Source organism: Nelumbo nucifera, chromosome 7 (assembly GCF_055504915.1).
Source record: "Nelumbo nucifera cultivar China Antique chromosome 7, China Antique-T2T, whole genome shotgun sequence".
Classification (NCBI taxonomy): Eukaryota; Viridiplantae; Streptophyta; class Magnoliopsida; order Proteales; family Nelumbonaceae; genus Nelumbo; species Nelumbo nucifera.
Genome location: NC_142655.1, coordinates 46,550,002 through 46,569,575, shown reverse-complemented (window position 1 = coordinate 46,569,575; position 19,574 = coordinate 46,550,002). Strand labels below are relative to the sequence as shown.

Sequence of the window (19,574 nt, the reverse complement as noted above, 5' to 3'; positions counted from 1 at the left end):
CCTTGATCTCACCCTCTTAGGGCGTCTTTGTTAAGGATAGGCAAATTATTGATCAAATCTTAATTGCTAATGAATGTCTTGAAGAGATAAAGAGATCAGGGAGGAAGGGATTGGTTTGTAAATTGAATTTGGAAAAGGCTTATAATTTGGTTGATCGGGGCTTCTTGTTGTAAGTAATGAAAAATGATGGATTTGGTGATAGATGTTGTAAGTGGATCTCAAGATGTATCAGGACATGTCATTACTCGATTTTGGTAAATGGAATTGTGGTATATCATTTCTTGACCATTAGGGGAATAAGGCAAGGGGACTCTCTTTTCCCGTTCTTGTTCACACTAATAACAGATGTTCTTGGGATATTGATCTCTAGGGCTGATGCTAGGAATTTGGTGAGGGGATGGAGAATAGGTAGACAGAAGATTCCTATCACCCACTTACAGTTTGCTAATGATACAATCTTGTTTTGTAATAGAAGTGACTCAAGATGTGAGGCATTTGAAGATGATAGTGCTCTTTTTCGAAAGAATGTCAAATCTGATTGTGAATTGGGATAAAAGTTGTCCTGTAGGCTTGAACATGGAGGAAAGAGAAGTTACAAAAGGAGATGAAATGTTGGAGTTCAAGGGGGATCATTTGCCTATGAATTATTTGGGTTTACCTCGAGGGGATAATCCAAGGGGAGTAACTTTTGGAATCCAGTAATCGAGAGATTTACCAAAAGATTGGCTTCTTAGAAGAAAATCTACTTGTCCCTAGGAGGTAGGATCACCCTAATCAGGTCCACTCGAGCAAACTTGTTAATCTAGTTTTTGGCTGTATTTAGGATTCTAGGAGGGGTTAGCAAGCAGCTAGAAAAGTTGATCAAGGACTTATTGTGGGAGCCAAGGGAGGAGAAAAACACCACAGAGTTAGTTGAGAAGTTTTTAGGAGCAAGAAGTTTGGTGGGCTAGGGTTAGGAAATATTCAAGAAAGGAGCGTGAAATTACTTGCAAAATGGCTTTGGAGGTTGCCAATTAATAGGGATAAGTTGTGGGTGAAGGTGATTCTAGTATTCATGGACTTTCAGTTGATGGTTGGGATGCTGGTGTGCTGGCTAGGGCTACAAGAGCTTCCCCTTGTAAGTCTATCCATGTCATCATTCATTCTCACCATTTATCAGGTATAATCCTTGCTTTGGTAATCTTGTTAAATTTTGGGAACATGTGTGATTAGGTAATCCAACCCTCAAAAGAGCAATTTCCTTCAATTTATGCAATCTCAACCGGAGGGATGAATCTATTACTTCCTTTGTGACTCCTTCCAACTCTTTTTCTAGATTTGTTTGGGATTTGGGTCTAAGGAGAGGACACTAAGAGATTTTTTTTTTTCAGTAGAGGACACCAAGAGATTGTAAAATTAGCAATGCTTTAACCTTGATCCAAGGCCCCCTTCAGGACTCTTCACATGTGCCTCCTTTTTGTCCCTAACTTAGCCAATAATAGTCGGGGCCAACTTTTTCCAATTAATGAGATTTGGTGTAAGCCTATTCCGCCTAGGATTAGAGGTTTTTTGCTGGGAAGTGATTCTTGGTAGAATAAACACATGTGATCTACTCCAAAGGAAAAGGCCTAATTGGTACTTATCTCCTCACTTGGTGTCTCCTCTATTAGGCTAATGGGGAGTCTGCCCATCCCGTATTGATCTCCTGTCCTTTTGCATCTTCAATTTGGGAATGATTTCTTTCTTTGTTTGGGTGCAGGTGGAACCGCCCGCCAAATGTACAAAAGCTTGTTTGGCCCTACCATTGTCCGTTGGCAGAAAATGAGGGGAAGAATCTTATGGAGGTGTACGAGAGCTGCAATTTGTTGGACAATATGGGAAGAAAGAAATCAAAGTATATTTGCAGAAAAAAAAAAAAAAAAAGTGGTAGGGAAGCCCTAATTAAAGCCATTACAACTAGGGTGATCCATTGGGTGAAGACTTCAAAAGTCTTTGAAGGAGTTTCTACTGTTGGTTTGATGAGAAAGTGGAAGGAAGTGGCTGATTCTGCTCCATTGAAAGCTGTCACAAGACCATCCTGGACCCCCCCCCCCCAATCAATGGATTTGTCAAATTGAAATTTGATGGTGGTAGTGAAGACAATCCCAGACCATTAGGCATTGGAGGAGCTTTCAGAGATGAGGAAAACAGAAAACCAAGGCAATCCGGGACCATTAGGAGATTCTTTGAGAGCTGAAATTCTTGCTGTTATGGAAGAATTCAGAAAACCAAGGAATCAAATCTTTCTAAACTGATAATTAAAAGCAGACTCTAATTAGCTAGCTTCAAAAGGAGGAGATGGGGTGGTGGGATTATATCAATGAAAAATGGAAGTTTAGGTGTTTGACACAAGGAATGGAAATTAAGTTGAACTGGATTAAGAGAGATGCTAATTGCTTGACTGATGCATTGGCTAGACAAAGGATGGTAATAAGTAATGTTTTCTGGGCTATGTTGCAACTACATCTATTTACAGTTTTGGGGGCAATTAAGAGAGTTTATCTCCCCTCTCCTCTTTGTAATTCTGTATTTTTCTTTAATGAAATTCACTCAGTTATTGATCAAAAAAATTGGAAGGAAAAAATTTTAGGAATTAGAAGAAAAGTATCCTTTGCCTATTGTTAAAATAATTTAGTTGTTGGTGTTAGGGTCTGTTTGGCTAGTTAAAGTGTTTTTTTTATTTCGTTTTTCACATCTGTTATGAATGTTATTGTACTCAGGGGCACAAGGATCTTTTCCCTTGTTATTTCTGCTGCCCTATATATATTATAATAAAGGCTGGTGCTGCCAGCACTGTTACATTGCAAATCCCTTCTCTTCTCTTCTCTCTTCTCTCTTCTTCTTCTCTTCTCTTCTCTTCTTATTTCTGGCCGGCCGTACTGTCAAGATGGTATCAGAGCGGGAATACTGACTAAAGAGAGTAGATCGAACAACCTTTACTGAGAGAACAGATCGAACAGACTTGCTGAACCTCGGCGGAACAGAGATCTGAATCTGGACTGAGGAAAACAGCTCTACAACTGGTATGGTTCTTCCGTTTTCTCTTCTTTATCCTCCTTGGTCATGTACCAAGTGAAAACCAAATGAATCTGGGCTGTTGAATGCTGTCAGATCTGTATACCTCTGTTTTTTTTGGATCATGTGATCCTGTTCATGTGTTAGGACGACTGTAGGTCAAGGATGACCTGTCATCTCAATAATTTGACTTGATTATAAGTGATAAGGATCTCTCCTGCTGATTAATGGCTTTAAACATTCTGGAAGGTTGGTAGGTTGGGACTGTGAAAACCGTACAGGTCTGAAATCTGCCGAATATTGCCTCTGTTTTGTCCTGAATTTGGTACTGTTTGTGCTCAGCCTGTTTTTAAACCCAAGTGTGCGGGTGTGGACTGAGTGGAGCATTGTTTTGTGGAGTAAGGAGGGGTCCTAAGTCCGGTGTTTGGGACTGATTATCTGTTTTGACCATGTCGTCTGAGAATCCTGCTACTTCAGAGATTTTAGGGAGCCACAATGGAGTGAGTGGGGGAATGGGTATGAGTTTTCCCATGGCTGTTATTCCCTTTGATGGTCTGAACTACCTTGAGTGGTCTAGGGGAATAAAACTCTACATCACTGCTAGGGGGAAAATAGGATACATCAATGGGAGAGTGAAGGAACCAAAGTATGGAAGTGCTGAATATGATAGGTGGAGCCAAGAGAATAGTATGGTGATGTCTTGGCTCTTGGTTTCCATGCTGCCACAAGTAAAGAAGACTTTTATGTGGGCTGAAACTGCTTGTAAGATATGGGAACAAGCGAAGTCCACCTATTCAGAGTAGAGACACTATGCCAAGATATATCAACTGCAAGCTGAATCCTCTACTTGCAAACAAAGGGAGAGGAGTCTCTCAATGTACTATTCTGATTTGACATCGATATGGAAAGAACTTGATCACTATCAGAATGTGAATTGGAAGTGTGATGAAGATGCAGAGGCATATAAGTCACTTGTATCTCAGCAACGAGTTTTTGCCTTCCTCTTAGGGCTGAGTCCATCAAGGTGCAGATCTTGGGTAGTAAAGACTTGCCATCAGTTCAAGAGGTGTATGCCTTGGTGCAATCAGAAGAGAGTAGAAGAAGTGTGATGAATGGTGTAGAAGGGGAGTCATCAGTTGCCCTACCTGTCCGGGGAAATTAAGATACAAATGTCGGAGGTGGTTTTAAAAAAGGTGACTCTCAGAAAAAAACAGATGATAAGAACAAACTTTGGTGCACTCAGTGCCAGAAGACACGACACACAAGAGATACATGTTGGGATCTCCATGGAAAACCTAAATGGGCACAGGATTTGGGTAAGAAGTCAACACCTGATCAGGGCAAGAAACCAGGCCAGTAGAATCAAAAAAGGTATAACTCAGCTAATATGGCATCGACAAAGACTAGTCCTTTGGTAACTCAGGAGAGGCATCCCAGTTTTGACCCTAAGGAAGATATTTTCAACTCCTTTCGTGAACATTTGGAATTGTATGGTAGGACTCTCCGCCAGATGGATTCTGGTCCTACTCCCTCTACCTCGTTTGCATCTACATCAAGTAATGCTGCCACAGCCTTCCATGTGTCATCTCATACCACTGATTCTCCTTGGATTATTGACTCCGGAGCCTCAAACCACATGACCGGTAAGTCAAATTTGTTTGACATATAACCTTCTCTCTGGGAGAGATAAGGTAAGACTAGCTGATGGTTCCTTTTCTACCATAGCTGGCCGAGGTACTATACCTTTCCCACTTGGCCTTACCCTTCCTAATGTACTGCATGTTCTAAAATTACCTATTAATTTTCTGTCCATTAGTAGTCTAACTCATTCCTTGAACTGCTCAGTCACTTTTTTTCCGTCTTCATGTGTGTCTCAGGATTTGGCCTCGGGGAAGACGATTGGTAGGGGAAGCATGGTGGATGGTCTCTACGTGTTGGAGAATAATGCTGGTCTTGTGGCTACAGAGTCCATGAGTTCGTCAAGTGAGAGTCAAGCCTATTTATGGCATAATCGTCTAGGTTTATCTTTCTTTTGAGTCATTAAAAGTTATGTTTCCAAAGTTGTTTAAGTCCTTGTCAATGAGTCAGTTACAGTGTCAGACTTGTCAATTGAGTAAGCATTGTAGAAGTTCTTTACCTTTGCGAAATAAAAGATCTGAATTTCCATTTCATATTGTTTATTCTGATGTTTGGGGCCCTGTTACTCTACCTACTAATGCTGGCTATAAGTACTTCATTACCTTGATTGATGATTATTCTAGATACACTTGGGTGTACCCTATGCGATCTCGAGATGAAGTGCCAAAAATTGTGAAAGATTTTCAACGCATGGTGTTCACTCAGTTCCAAACGGAAATCCATATCTTCCAGTCGGACAATGCGAAGGAATATTTCCATAGTGATCTCACGGAGTTTTTTGCTTCGAGTGGGTCACTTCAGCGAAGCTCTGGTGCCAAGACACCCCAACAAAATGGTGTGGCTGAACGGAAGAACCGCCACCTTCTCAAAGTAGCTCGTGGCTTATTAATTCATATGAATGTGCCAAAACGGTTTTGGATGGATGCAGTCTTGTGTGCTACATATATCATCAATCGCATGCCCTCTCGGCTACTAGAGTATAAGGCCCCACATCAGCTTTTGTTCCCTACAGCCCCGTTGTCCACCATTCCGATGCGTGTTTTTGGGTGTCGCTGCATTGTCCATAACCTGTTCCCTACCCACGGTAAGCTTGATCCTCGGGCTATTCCTTGTGTTTTTCTTTGGTTACCCTTTATCTCAAAAGGGGTATCGCTGCTATGATCCCACCTCTCACAAGTACTATGTCTCCATTGATGTACTACTAGAGTATAAGGCCCCACATCAGCTTTTGTTCCCTACAGCCCCGTTGTCCACCATTCCGATGCGTGTTTTTGGGTGTCGCTGCTTTGTCCATAACCTGTACCCTACCCACGGTAAGCTTGATCCTCGGGCTATTCCTTGTGTTTTTCTTTGGTTACCCTTTATCTCAAAAGGGGTATCGCTGCTATGATCCCACCTCTCACAAGTACTATGTCTCCATTGATGTACTACTAGAGTATAAGGCCCCACATCAGCTTTTGTTCCCTACAGCCCCGTTGTCCACCATTCCGATGCGTGTTTTTGGGTGTCGTTGCTTTGTCCATAACCTGTCCCCTACCCGCGGTAAGCTTGATCCTCAGGCTATTCCTTGTGTTTTTCCTTGGTTACCCTTTTATCTCAAAAGGGGTATCGCTGCTATGATCCCACCTCTCGCAAGTACTATGTCTCCATTGATGTATCCTTCTTTGAGGATCAACCTTTTTTCTCGGTTTCTCCTCAGGGGGAGAGTAGGGTTGAGGAGAAACAGGCGACTCAAACTCAACTACCTCCTTTACCCGATCCTCCTCCATTCCGGGTCTTTCATCGTCGCCATAAAAGCCAGCAGAGTTCAAGAGTCGTGGAACCTGACACTATGCAACCAACATCATCGGATTCACCCGAGGCAGATTCGTCTCATCAGCCAGGTACACTTGCTCCTGTTAATATGTTTGTTCCTCTAAATGTTGATTCACCTGTCATCAATGATCTTAATATTCCTATTGCCAAGAGAAAGGGTGTTAGGTCTTGTACCACTAATCATCCTATCTCTAATTTTGTGTCCTATGATCATGTTTCACCTTCATGCCGTGCCTTCCTCTCTTCTGTGGGCAGTGTCCCCATTCCTAAGAATGTGGCAGAAGCTTTGTCTAAACCTGAATGGACAGATGCAATGCAGGAAGAAATCGATGCTTTACACAAAAATGGCACTTGGGAGTTGGTAGACCTTCCTGAAGGGTGTTCACAGTGAAACACAAGGCTGATGGAACTGTTGCAAGGTACAAGGCTCGACTGGTAGCAAGAGGCTTTACACAGGTATATGGAGTGGACTATGCAGAGACTTTTGCTCCAGTAGCCAAGATGAACTCTATCATCATTCTTCTTTCAATGGCAGCAAATCTTGAGTGGGAACTTCACCAATTGGACATCAAAAATGCTTTCTTGAATGGTAACTTGGAAGAGGAAGTGTACATGACCCAACCCCCAAGGTTCTGTGCCAAAGGCAGTGAACAAAAGATGTAGGTTAAAAAAATCTTTATATGGGTTAAAACAATCACCTCGGGCTTGGTTTAGTAAGTTCCATTTAGTAGTTCAACAGATGGGGTTCAAACAATGCCAGCTAGATCATACTCTATTTGTGAAAAGAGGTGAAGGTAAAATTGCAGCTCTTATTGTGTATGTGGGTTAAAAAAATATTTATATGGGTTAAAACAATCACCTCGGGCTTGGTTTAGTAAGTTCCATTTAGTAGTTCAACAGATGGGGTTCAAACAATGCCAGTTAGATCATACTCTATTTGTGAAAAGAGGTGAAGGTAAAATTGCAGCTCTTATTGTGTATGTGGATGACATAGTGATCATAGGAGATTGGGAGGTTGAAATACGGAGACTAAAAAAATTCTTAGCCACTCAATTTGAGGTGAAAGATCTAGGCCCCTTACGTTACTTCCTTGGAATTGAAGTTGCCCGTTCTCACAAGGGCATCTTTATTTTCCAACGGAAATATGTACTAGATCTACTAGAAGATACAGGCAAGTTGGGGGTAAAACCAATTGAATCTAATCATCATCTAGGAGACAGTCAGGGAGAGTTTTTGAAAGATGTGAAGAAGTTCCAGAGACTCGTGGGGAGACTTTTGTACTTGCCTATGACCAGGCCTGATATTGCCTATGCAGTGGGTGTCCTTAGTCAATTCATTCACAACCCTAGGACAACTCACTTTGAAGCTATAGAGAGGATTTTGAGATACCTCGAGAAGTTTCCCAGAGCTGGTTTGTTGTTCCAGAAACATGGTCACTTAAAGGTGGAAGTATATACTGATGCAAATTGGGCAGGAGCAGTCAATGACCGAAAGTCCACCAGTGGGTATTGTGCCTTTGTAGGAGGAAACCTAGTCACATGGAGAAGTAAAAAACAAAGTGGGGTGGCTAGATCTAGTGCTGAAGCAGAGTATAAAGCGATGGCTCCTGGGTTGCTGAAATCATGTGGATAAGAAATCAGTTAGGTGAACTGGGTTTCGCAGTGAGCAATCCTATGTCACTCTACTGTGACAATAAAGCTGCCATCAATATTGCTGTTAATCCAGTCCTGCATGATAGGACGAAACACATTGAAGTGGACAAGCATTTTAATAGAGAGAAACTTGAAAAAGGAGAAGTGTGTACACCATATGTCAGTTCAAAAGAACAACTTGCAGATATCTTCAACAAAGGTCTTCATCATATGCGGCACAAAGATTTGTGTGACAAGTTGGGCATGATTGACATCTATGCTCCAACTTGAGGGGGAGTGTTAAAATAATTTAGTTGTTGGTGGTAGGGTCTGTTTGGCTAGTTAAAGTGTCTTTTTATTTCGTTTTTTCACTTCTGTTATGTCTGTTATTGTACTCAGGGGCACAAGGGTCTTTTCCCTTGTTATTTCTGCCACCCTATATATATTATAATAAAGGCTGGCGCCGCCAGCACTGTTACATTGCAAATCCCTTCTCTTCTCTTCTCTCTTCTCTCTTCTCTCTTCTTCTTCTCTTCTCTTCTCTTCTCTTCCTCTTATTTCTGGCCGGCCATACTGTCAAGACCTATGATGGTAAAGAAGGAAGATACTCCAGATTCTAATAGGACAGATTTTTTACTAGGAATGATGATAATCAAGATGGTTTGATACCTCCTGAAGGTTTAGGGCTTGGTACTAATGAGGCTAGTCAGAGGTTAGAAGACCGGATTTTTCAAAAGAATAGCATACTAGAGTTACAAAGAATTGTTAGAAAAAATAAGGATCCAAGGGTTCTTAAGAATATCCTTAATGCAGTTAGAAGAGTCAACGAATTGCCCAGGTATCAAAAGTTTTTGCAAGATCAAAAGGGGGACTATTTGGAATGGGACCCAGAAAAAAGTGAGAAGAAAGAAAACTACCAAGAAAAGCAAAGAGGTTCCAGGTCAAGATTCAGGAGGCAGTTGAGTAAATGGCTTTTTGCTTGCATAGTAGTCATTTGGGAAGGTCTCTTTTAATCTTTGGGATTGATGGTCCTGTGGATTGGTATTTTTGGGTAATTTGTTGTATTAGTGGGAAGATGGTTTTTGTATTCTAGTTTGTTTGGTATTAGGGCTTTGGGTTTTCTGTTCTGGGTGTCTTCTATAGTTAGATGTTGAATTCTTATTTTTGTTTGGTCTTAGAAGTGTGTTTTTTTTTTCCGCTTCAACTTTAGAAGTGGGTTTTTGTATTTGGGATTTTTTCCTTCTACAGGGTATTTTATCACCTTGTTGTATTATTCTTCTTTTATCTTAATAAATTCTTTCTTATTGTTATCAGAAAAGTCACAAAGATGAACTCAATTAGGATGGTAGCCATTACACAAAGTAGAAATCAATATTTTCACATATTTTACAATCCACCATGTCTATAATTTTTACAATATTTTCATATGACATTCCAGACATTTCCAACATGTTTCCTATATTTGGATGACCGATATTTCCACTGAAACCAACATTTTAAACCTTTATTAGAATATTTATAGTATTCTTCTTCCAAATCTAGGAGTTGGCTTTAAAGGAACTATGCAACTATATTGTGATAACCAAGCAGCAATCAACATTAAAGACAACCATAGTCCAATCAAATTGGACTACGCATATGGAGATTGACTGACATTCTGACAGGGAAAAGTAGCTTCTAGTGAAGTGTGTTCTGCATATATTCTAACAATGGTGTATATAAGTTGAATTTTAATGGTTCACTAGTCAAAATGAGCATACTTGATTTCAATGCGCAAATTGATAGTGAATGTTCAATTATTTGTCATTTTATCTATTAGTCATTTCTTTATACTTGGGGAGCAATTGGAGTTGTACTATGCATTATAAATATCAATGAATGGGTTAACTGCCCATGATCTTTGGCTCTCTCAAACTCACATATGCCCACTTGTTTCTTCTTCTCCCTTTTCCTCTTCTTCTACCTTCTTCAACCAAGTGGTTTGAGGATCATGTAACACTCAAGTGCATAAAAGGTTTACAGAAACCTTCACCATAATATTTCCTACATGGATCAGATTTTCTTGTTTATCAATGGTGAACCATAGAAGCACAGTTGTGTGATCAAAAGTTCATTGACAGCAACGGAATGCTACAAACCTTCCAAAGGAACATGAAGGAATAGCAGAGAAAATGCAGGCCAAATGATTGTCGTGTACAATATCGTAGAAAGCTCCACTAAGCTTCAAACTGAAACTGTTAACTTAATATTTAATGAAAGATGGATAGCAAAGAACATAAACTGCTATAGCCTATAGATAGTACAAATTGCATCAAGACTGAAAGCCAACAGCATGAACAATTCTTTTTTTTTTATCAATAACAGCATGAACAATTTTTCTTTAGACACAATCGTAAAACATTACTTTTAAAAGCTATCTTTTCCAAAAAAATTATTAAACAAAAAAGTAAAAAAATCCAAATTCAACTCAAAGAAAAGAAGCATCAAACTCCATAAAATGAACTTACCGGAGGTCCATATATGAGAACATGTCCAGGGAAAGGAAGATTGTGAGTGCCAAAAAACTTCCCAGAAGCCAGAGACAAAAGAACTTTCAACCCTGCATTGAAAAAAAAGGAAAAAAAAGAAAGAAACTGTGTATAACTGAATATGAAAGAAAATCTAAGGCCATCTTCCAGGAGAGAAATGAAACAGCTTAGTATTCTCAAACTTGTACACACCATACATCTGCTGGGATTGGGACAGCTGATCACTGTATAAAGATTATAGTCTGTACAGGCCACTCACTGTATAGAGGACTTTTTGAGTCATTGTAAAGTTCAGTATAGTAATAAAATTCAAATTTAACCTTCTTCAAAAAAACAATTTTGCATGGATGGAGTGGCTAATGGGTTCATCTTGAGGTTGAAGACAAGAATAGAACATCATTTGGATCCAATACTTGAGCTAAATTATTTATGAGATGTTACCATTTTCCATAGGTGAAATATATAAACCTTCTACAGTAATTTCCCTTTTCTTCTAATGAGAAATTTAACTTGTTAATAAAAAGGTTTCTGCAGTCAAGGTTGTAAGGTATTTGTATTTGTATAATGTCCTATTAGCCTTGTATTTGCTTTGTTTATTGTTAGTTTTTTGCTCTCTTGGCAATGAAACCTCTTCATCAGATTGCAACTCCTTTTTATTTGGGGTGGAATTTATACCCACCCTCTTGTAATCTTCAAATTTGCATTAATAAAACTCTTTTCAACTGATCAAAAAACTCATTTTTATTTAAAAGAAATTTTCCTTTATCGAAAAAATATGCTGCTGTGCTATATTTTTTTTTATAAAATTATATTACACTTGCACTGTCGGTTGATATTAGCTTCTTCTAACAGAAGGTTTTTTCTCTCTAAATAAATAAATATCCTTTTGATAATCAAAAACAGTTTTGCCTGATTTATAAAAAAAATATTTCTTAAATGAACTCCACCTAACACACATCACATATTCAGAACAAATGGCAGTAGAACAACCTCCTTTGTACCATTTACATAGCTAGAAATACTTACGGTTAATAACATCAGACGTAATTGTCCCCATCCAGCTCAAGGAAGAAATGGTGGAACTGAAGCTTTTGTTAATGGTTCTCTCCTTAACATATTCAATAAATATAGGAGCACCAAAATCCAACTTTCCATCAAATAATTTTAAGCCTCCAAGGTTATCAATTTTCATATTTTCCTCATTGAAGGCAACCTCATAAACACTAGCCTGACTGTTATAAGAAGATTCCTGAAATGCTGTCAATAAATATATGAGTTCAATTGGACATTCTCCAGTATTTTCTCTCTTCGTTAACACACTGCCAGATGATGCTTGTTCCTTTCCAGGATTCCCAAACTCATGACCCATCACTTCAAAGTGAAGAAAGGTTTCATTTCCCAGAACCAATGAACTTACAACTACTCCGGAATTCGAGGCAATCCCCTCCTTTTGTGCAATGAACCATGCATGAAGAAGACTTTGTGCTCCACTTTTGATAGGGGTCTGTGATACAAGGTCTTCATTTGCATATTTAGAAGATCCAGAAGAAAGACTAGTAACAAAATCTTCATTAACTGACCAATCCACATCATTTATGTTGTCACCCAAGCTAGTCGTGAGAGAGCCATTCATTGTAGAAAGGCTTCCATGACTCTCAAGTTCCTTAATAGTCTTATCCTTCACCGGCATCTTAAATTGGCAAGGAGAAAGTATAAATGAAGGAATATCCTGCCTTGGACAAAAATTGCATTTCTTAACATAAACCCCTGAACATACACATGGTTTACTCAGTACAAAGGCTTCATAACAGTAAAAACAAATATATGATTTAAACACAAAATATTTCCAAAGTGATCATATTCAATTTTTGAAAGGAACTCAGAATAACACATATCTACCTCAGCCTAAATACCTTTTACAATGTTAACTTCACATTATATGACCTTACAAATGCTAACACCTTTATGGTGAAATTAGCTAGTCAATCATTTATGGATTCCACATACAATTAAAGAACTCCTTGTCAAATAAAAGTGAAAAAAAGGAAAAAAAAAAAAAAAAAAACCTTTTCTGTGGCCACTCTACTTATAGTCATAGTTTTCAAGGTGCCAAGGCAAGGCTACGCGACAGGGGGCACCAAGTCACCTAGGCGATGGATTTTTTTATAAGTAAAAAGCATATATCCTAAGGTAGTTCCCTAGGCTACATAACCATATTTCCTTAATAATTATCCATAATTTTCATAAGAAAAGTATAAATTTCATGTTGAAGTATAGAAAAAGAAGAAAGAAAAGAAAATTCAAAAAATATAGAAGGTGGAAGAAGAAGATGATGATGATGATGATGATGATAATGTCTATTTTATAGACAAAACTTGTGTTGATTAGACAAAATTTTAAGTTCTTCCTTACTTTTTGGTTCAGGTTCTGAAGTCTTTGAGGGTTCAATACAGGATTTAGCAATGTTTGTGTTGATTAACCCTAACAAGATGAATATTTTAGTTTAAAAATGTCTATTTTATAATTATGATCTCAAAAAATTAAGAACACAATACACAAAACTTCTTGGTGATTAGGCAAGGCAAGCCTCCAAGGGCGCCTTGTCAGCTTAACAACTATGCTTATAGCATTATTCATCAACATGTAATGCACAAAGTGAAATATTTGAGAGCATCTGAACACCTCCATGCTCATTTCTAGTGGTCTGAAGACTATGGTTTTCTGTTACAGTAAAACAGCAAAAAGGTCCAATTAAAGTTTCATTTCTTAAATGTGTTTAAAGGAATTGTTACATCAGACATAAACAAATTAAATGATTACTATTAAACTTATAATGACTAGTGTAAGGGCACATGTTATGCAGGTGTGCAAGTAAAGGGTAAAGATATAAGCAAACATTATACAATCAAATTTAACTTTTATGACCTGCACCAAAACCAAGGCAAGTATCTACTTTATATATTAAAGATAAATGAAACTGGACTGCAATAAGTGGGGTAAATTGGAATCTGGGTTTCAGAAGGGGCCTTAGGGAAAATGAATGTGCATCTTTAATTCACTTGCTGGATCTTTTAGGACAAGTTCTTTTGGACCCATCCTTGGAAGATTCCATAATTTGGAAAGACTCCGCAGATGGCCTCTTCTCTTGTTCCTCTTTCTTTAATGTTCTTGCCACACCTAGCAACCCGGTTGGGGACTTCCCTATAAAAGAAATTTGGAGTAAGCCTATCCCCCAAAAAATTCAAGCCTTCTGTTGGGAAATTTTCCTTGGCAAGGGGTTAATACGTGTGACATGCTGCAAAAAAGAAGGCCTTATGCTTGCTTTTCTACTCACTTGTGCTCCCTTTGTAAGGAAAGTGGTGAGACCTTGACACATCTATTTTTATCTTGTTCTTTTGTGGTAGGTCTTTTCAACCGAGACTTTTTGAGGCAATCAAACAAAAGAGGGAAGGTTATGTGCAAATCTACAAAGGCAGCTATTTGTTGGGTGATATGGGAAGAAAGGAATAACAGAATATTCTTAGAAAAGAGTAAAACAACGGAGGAGGTAATTGACACAATCAAAGTTAAAGTAGCCCATTGGGTAAGCTCTTTGCATATTTTCCAAGAGTTCTCAATCACAGACATTATAAGATCCTAGACAAAAGTAGCACAATCTTCAAGAGTGAAAGAGACGGAATGGAAACCTCCAGATGGTAACAGAATTAAACTGAATTTTGATGGAAGTTCATTTGGAAATCTGAGATTGTCAAGTATAGGGGGAGTAATCAGAAAGGAGAATATTAGCATTATTCTCTGGACCTATTGGCATGGGCAACTCTCTAAAAGCTGAGGTAATGGCATTGCTACAAGGATTGAAGATAGCCAAGCAACTAGGAATGAGGCATATTGAGGTTGAAGGGGATTCCAAGGTGATCATCTCTTGGGCTAAAAACAAGAGAACTACTCCGTGGACTTCCTCCATCTTTCCCCAAAACCCATTCTCTCCAAAACTTCTAAGAAACCCCATCCCACATGATTATATGCCTTTTCAATGTCAATCTTGCATATTAACCCCTCCATACCACTTTTTACATCAACACATTCACTACCAATCATCACCCCATCTAGAATGTCTTCCTTGCACAAATATCATTTTGGTAGGACTCACTATCTCATGAACTACCAATCTCAATCTTCTTGAAAAAACTTTTGCAACGAAGGACCTGAGAACAAACATATTGGTCTGAATTCCTTAACCTTACATGCTCCCTCCACCTTAGGAATACGGGAAATGAAGGTTGAGTTTGCATTCTTCTCAATCAATTTTTCTTCCAGAATCCCTTCATTGCCATTACATTATATTTGACAAAGCCCCAGCATCTTTTAAAAAATGACATTAAAATTTAAAATCTTCTGACCCCATAGACCTGTTCACGTGCAGGGGCTTTGTCTCTATATTAACAAAACATGTTTAGGCCCGAGCTTGAGCCTAGTCCGACAATTGGGCCTAGGTGTTGAGCCAAAGCCCAGCCAGAAAATTAGGAAAAAAGATTTGTTTTCCTTTTTCATTCAATAAAAAGATGATTTATTTATATTAAAAGACCTCAAAACCCAAAAATAATGAAACATGTAACTATGAATTGAAAAATGAGAAAAGGTACAAGGAAAAGAGAGTAGCAGCAGTAATGAGAATATCAACAGTTTCAGTTGATGTATACCATCTTGGTCATCCTAGTGATGAGAATATCATCAACATAAAGTAGCAACAGTGTGGTGATACCTTGAGGGTCCTATGAGGTGAAAAGAGAGTAGTCTGAAGAGCTTTGAGTGAATCCAACATCAGTAATAACAGATCTAAATCTCTTAAACCAGGCACAGGAAGCCTATTTGAGACCACAAAGGGACTTCTTGAGTTAGCAAACAAGATGTGGATCATCATAGTAGCCCGAAGGGGGCTTCATATGTAGTTTTGACATCCATCTGATGAATAACCCAACCTTTCACAACTGAAATAGCAAGGAGAAGATAAATTGTGGCCACCTTAGCAACTGGAGCAAATGTCTCTTCATAGTCAATTTCATATTCTTGCTTGTACCCCTGTGCAACCAATCTAGCCTTGTATCTGTGCAGGCTACCAACACACTTCAATTTAACTAAATACACTCGCTGACTTTTTTTTTTTATCAATAACACTTTCATTAAATCATCAATAGAAGATTTACAAGAAGAAGACAAACACACTTATCTTCCAAGAGCAACATAGAACCTCAAGAAAATGAGAAAAAGAAAAAAAAAACACTAAAGTTACAACTTAGCCCAAAACAGTGAATCCCTTTCTGCCCCTTATTTAGCTAAACCATCAGCTAGGGAATTTTCCGATCTTTTAACCCAACATGTCTTAACTTCCATCTCTCGCACCAGCCACTTGAATATCCTCCTCTCATTATTGTACTTCCATAAACCATTGTGCCCTTTAATCAGCCACCCTATACACCCACTGACTTTCAATGACTAAAGCATCAATCTCAGAGTCCATGGCATTTCTCCAGTGTGTGTAAGCAATGGCTTGCTAGTAGGATCTAGGAATATCTGTGACAAACAACACAGTAGAAAAGGAATTATGGTCTGAAGGAAAACCATAGCGATTAGGAGGTCTGGCAACTCTAGTAGAACGGTGTTAAGGTAGTTACATCAGTAGATGGAGAAGTTGTGGTAATAGAAAGAGATGGCATACATATAGGAGCTAGAGTGGATGAAGAACCATGCTTTGGAAGAGATGGAGAGATTGAAAGCATAGGAACTGGAGTAGCAACCCACTTCTGGAAATAAATTTTGCACAATAATTGAAGAAGAGATGGTGCTTCTAAAGGACCTACAGGCTCAAAGTATTGCAAAATGGACACTGAAGGAGCAAGAAGTTTGATAATATGCTGAAAGAAAGAAGAAAGAGAGATTTTCAAGAAAAAATACACTCGAGAAATTCTAGTCTGATGGGATTTAGGATCATAGAAGATAAATCCCTTATGATCGGAACTATATCCCAAAAATGCACATAACACAGACTAGGCAATAGCTTAGTATGCTCATGAGGGAGGTGTACAAAGCAAATACATCCGAACACACATAGCATATAAAGGTCAGGAGATGTTTTAAAAAGGAACTGATGTGGGGATAGGTTCCCGAGAACAAAGGATGGAAGAAGATTTATAAATGTACAGTAATGCTGACTGCCCCCACCCAGAACGTTGAGGGACCATGGGAATCCAAAAGGAGGGTTCTCACAACATTCAAGATGTAGCCATTCTTGCGTTCAACAACTCCATTTTGTTGAGTTCCAACACAGGATCTTTGGGTATGCATTCCATGATGTTACAAATAGATAAGAAACTCCCCATCCATGTAATATCCCCTAAATCCGAATTTAAGGTATGAATTGTAGCATTGAACTGCCTGGTAACCTAGCATGAAAAAGTTTAAACACAAAAAAGGAATCTAACTTTTGCGGAGAAAATATATCCACATATACCAAGTATGATCAACAATGAAAGTAATAAAATATCTAAATCCCATTTTGGATATCACAGGAGATGACTAAACATCACTATGTAATAATTGAAAAGGTGCAGTAGCATGAAAAGTGGAGATAGGAAATGGTAGAACATGATTTTTACTTAGACAACACTACATACAACCAAATGATTTAAGATAATCAAGGTTCTATGCAAAATGATGGCCTAAACGACGGTGTTAGATATTCCAGTCATTATTACAAGACAAAGCAGTAGTAGAAAATAAAAAAGAACTAGTGGTTGAAGAGGCTAGCTTCTTCTCAAATTCCAAAGCAAACAACCATCCCAATCTACAGCCCTTCCCCTTCACCTTCCCAGTGTGTTCGTCCTATATCAATCAACCATCATGTAAGAAAAGGGCAGTATAACCATGTTCAACAAGTTGACCAACAAATATTAAATTAGTAGTAAGTTGAGGTACAAACAAAGTTTGAAGTTGTTTGACAAGGGTACACTGAGAGTTAGACAAGGATGGATCCTTACAACCCACAATATTAAGCTTCTCACCATTAGCAGTAACAATATGTCTATTAGAGGGAAGAGAGTAAGAAGATGGACCACAAGTAGCCCCCATCATATGATTGGAGGCACCAAGATCTATGATCCAAAGATGATTAGGGGAAGCACAATATAGATACACTAACCAAACAAGCCAAAGGTAGAAAAAGCTATCAATTGCTAAATCTTCTCTTCAATCATCATAATACCAATTGTGTCACTCTTGGTCTACGCACTAGAGGATGAAGTAGTCTGATAGGCCTATGCTGACTTTTCTTCCCTCTAGATTGATTTCCCTTAGGTGGCCTAGTAGGACACTATAATAACGTGTCCATGCTTCTTGTTAGTATGTATAGATGTACTTCCTGCAATGGGATGCCACATTCTCTTATTCTTTACATTCATAACATTGTACTTTGGATATGTCCTTTGGTTTGGCCTTATTTGAGGCCAAAAAAAACAAATTGAGATCTTCTGTCAATAAAACACATTCCAACCCTCTACCAACATGATCTAATACCGCACATCTCACCATGAGACTGGGACCCACCAAAAAAGTGGGACCTGCCATGTGTGAGATGTGTGGTGTGATATCATGTTGGTAAAGGGTAGGAATGTGTTTTATTGACAGAATTTCTTCTCTAAGTAGCTCACCAAGAATGGTATCAAGGCTAGGTATTGTACCTCTATAAAGGATATTAGATCTTATTACCTCATACTCAGGGCAAAGATGTATTAGGAAATGCATCACTTTCCTCCTATCAAAGTGTTCCTTCAAAGCCTTGATACAACAAGCTTCACCAATGTGAACAAATTCAGACTCAGTCCAGAGGTTAACAAAACCCGCATAGTATTCTTGAATTTTCCTTTCCCCTGTCTATAAGAAAATATCTCTGTTTCAATGTGATACAGTCTCGAGATGTTGGATTGCTTATAAAATTTTTCTAGAAAATCAAACATCTCCTTTGTCGTCCTAAGAGATAGTATTCTTGAATTTTCCTTTCCCCCTGTCTATAAGAAAATATCTCTGTTTCAATGTGATACAGTATCGAGATGTTGGATTGCTGATAAACTTTTTCTAGGAAATCAAACATCTCCTTTGTCACCCTAGGACATGGTATTCTTGAATTTTCCTTACTCCCTATCTATAAGAACATATCTCTCTTTCAATATGATACAGTCTCAAGATGCGGGATTGCCGATAAGCTTTTTCTAGGAAATCAAACATCTCCTTTGTCGTCCTAAGACCCCTCATTGAGACAGCCACATCTATTGTAACTGAGCTGAGAATCCAAGAAGCAACCTGAGCATTTTTAATCCACCAAGTTTGCAGCCTTTCACATCAGTTTCTTCAGGTTTGGTGGCAGTTCCATAAACATACAACTACAGCCCCTTCCATTCACATAAAACCAGAAATGAAATTGCCACAAGGCATAATTAGTGCCATCTAACTTAATGGGAAGAATATCACCTCTTTCGGAAGCCATTCAAACCAATATGATGTAGAGAACAGTCACAAGAGATCTGAAACTAAGTGTAGAATTGCTAACAGTCCAGAAAAGGAAAATTTCTAGAAGTATCATACCAGAGAAGGGATCAAACCCCAAGAAATACAGATCCGATTCCAATCTTCACCAAAATTTAGAAGCTGAAAGAACAACCTAGGGCAACAAAAGATCTAAAATCTTGGCCCAAATGGATCACTCACTGAGGAGAAATCTGAGATTTACTGATCTGAATGGCATCTAGGTCCAAAAAAACAGATTTCCTAGTTCTAATCAAAACAGAACAAGGTAATGAGTAGAACCAGTGAAAACAGATAAAAAGAGGCACGAAAACAACCCCTAACACAAGAGAAAAGAGTCTAAAATAAAAGGCAA

The 19,574-nt window shown here is 38.6% G+C and overlaps 1 protein-coding gene across 4 annotated transcripts in view; it reads right to left on the bottom strand.

The window, feature by feature from the left end:
• PEX1 (peroxisome 1) overlaps positions 1-19,574 on the bottom strand; it is a 124,949-nt gene that overhangs the window by 64,899 nt on the left and 40,476 nt on the right. For all 4 annotated transcript variants that reach the window (XR_737275.3, XR_016078637.1, XM_088891636.1 and 1 more), the window contains exons 5-6: positions 11,672-12,412; positions 10,625-10,716 (exon numbers count right to left, since the gene is read on the bottom strand). Coding sequence is in view for 2 of the 4 variants with exons in the window: in XM_088891636.1 (XP_088747762.1) it covers positions 10,625-10,716; positions 11,672-12,412 (833 nt within the window). In the remaining 2 variants the exon portion in view is untranslated. The remainder of the gene's footprint in view (positions 1-10,624; positions 10,717-11,671; positions 12,413-19,574) is intronic.